This window comes from Cryptomeria japonica, chromosome 4, assembly GCF_030272615.1.
Source record: "Cryptomeria japonica chromosome 4, Sugi_1.0, whole genome shotgun sequence".
Lineage (NCBI taxonomy): Eukaryota > Viridiplantae > Streptophyta > Pinopsida > Cupressales > Cupressaceae > Cryptomeria > Cryptomeria japonica.
This window is the reverse complement of record NC_081408.1, coordinates 277,412,172-277,413,948: the sequence shown is the minus strand read 5'-3', so window position 1 is coordinate 277,413,948 and position 1,777 is coordinate 277,412,172. Positions and strand designations below refer to the sequence as shown.

Here is a 1,777-nt window from a genome sequence, read left to right as displayed (position 1 = left end):
GGAGTACATGTTTTTTACTCTAATTTGATTTGGAGAAGGCTTATCCACAGTGTTCGTGAACAAAGTTTGGTGAAGTTAAAATCATTTCAAGGCCTGATCGTATTATGAGTTTAGAAATGGAAGCAGGGATGTCACACTATATAGCTGTATCAATTGGCCTTCACGGGGAAGATTGTTAGTAATGTCAAGCCCAACGGTCACATGACCATTCGCATTCTCTCAACTCTTGATTTCATAGCTGAATGTGACTGTATAAATGATTTTGTCCCGTCCATGTATAGAAATTCATTGATAATAATTAATAAATAATTTTTCTTGCTTGAGAGTCCGGGTAGCCTTTACGATAAACCATTATAAATTCTTATTTCATATATTTGTTATATTTGTTATGTTATTTTTCTTTCTGCTATTTTGTATTGATTATATGTTTTTCTCTGGTCAACACACTTCTGAATGATGCATTAGGAACTCTTAAACTGGTTATTAACCTTGTGCAGAGCTAGGGAAAGGTCAATGCCAGATAGGTTGTCAACGTGAAGTGAGACGAATATCCAAGGAAATTTGTGGACAGAAGCATACCCCTAAATATATGTTAAATTCACATGACAATGGTGTCATATTTTAATCAATTATTATTATTTTTAAATACAATGCATATAATTTGTTCGGTTGTCTTACTGCTTCGACAATAGCCGAGCTATAACCCGTTTGCTCGTCATAGTACTTGGACCACAGCATGACTCCTCCATAATTGGGGGAGGCCCTGACTTGTGGCAAAACTTTGGTGATGAGTGCGTCTGTAGGAATGAAGCCACTTCCAGCAGCTGCAGACGAAGCGGGAAGGCCCAGGAAGAAGCCCTCTGTTTGAACTGTGGTAATAGACGTTGTCCACTGGTTCCACGAATTCACCAGATCAGAAGCGTCCCCATCGGCATACTGGCAGGAGGGGTTGTTATAGAACTGAATCCACACGTAGTCGAAAAGCCCCGTCTGCAGGGCGTTTCCCAGATGGGCGTCAGGATAAGGACACTCTGGAGCGGCACTGAGATAGACCTTCTTATCGGGCGTGCTAAGAGCAGACACGGCCTTGGCCAGATTTTCCGAGAGGTCCGTCGTGGCTACGATATCGAAATCGATTCCGTCCAGAACGGCGTCTCCGAGAGGCCTTGAGTCCGATTGTCCTCCGAGAAAGTTGTTCCACAGATAGGTGGTCACGTTTCGCGTGTCGTCGACGGTGGCAGCTGCATAGCTTCCAGAGGCACCTCCCAAGGAGAGAAATACCTTTACGCCTCTGGACTGGCAGGACTTAATATCGGCGCCGAGGGATTGGCATCCTCCAGAAGAGGGATCGCAGTGGCCTGCTAGGTTGAGCACCGGTGTCTGCCCGTCGCCAAACGTTATCAGAAAGGAGAGAAGCACAATTGCAAAGTTGCCGCTTGCGCAGGTATCGACAAGACTGGCTTCGTTCCCATTTTGGCCCCAGTATACGCTTATGCTTCCCTCAGATGCTCCGCTCCATAGTAGAGCAAGGACAACGGTAATTGAGGCTGTTCTAATTTCGCTTCTCTCCATGGCTGGGAATGAAACATAAAATGTTGTTAGTGGAATTGGGCTCCTGATAAATCTCTCTCTACGAAGACTATTCTGTGCCGTGTCGTGTTCGGCACACATATGCTTACGCGCGAATACTTGCCACTGAACATGCTTCGGTCCCGTGGAATATGTAGACCAGAACTTTCTATTCGACGTAATTTGAGACCGCGTCCCGACTGCCGCT

The 1,777-nt window shown here is 45.2% G+C and overlaps 1 protein-coding gene across 1 annotated transcript; it reads right to left on the bottom strand.

The window, feature by feature from the left end:
* Positions 1–621: 621 nt before the first annotated feature.
* LOC131070072 (acidic endochitinase-like) lies at positions 622–1,572 on the bottom strand. Its single transcript, XM_058005602.2, has one exon. It carries the CDS (start codon positions 1,570–1,572, stop codon positions 622–624), a length of 951 nt encoding a protein of 316 aa, XP_057861585.2.
* Positions 1,573–1,777: the final 205 nt, after the last annotated feature.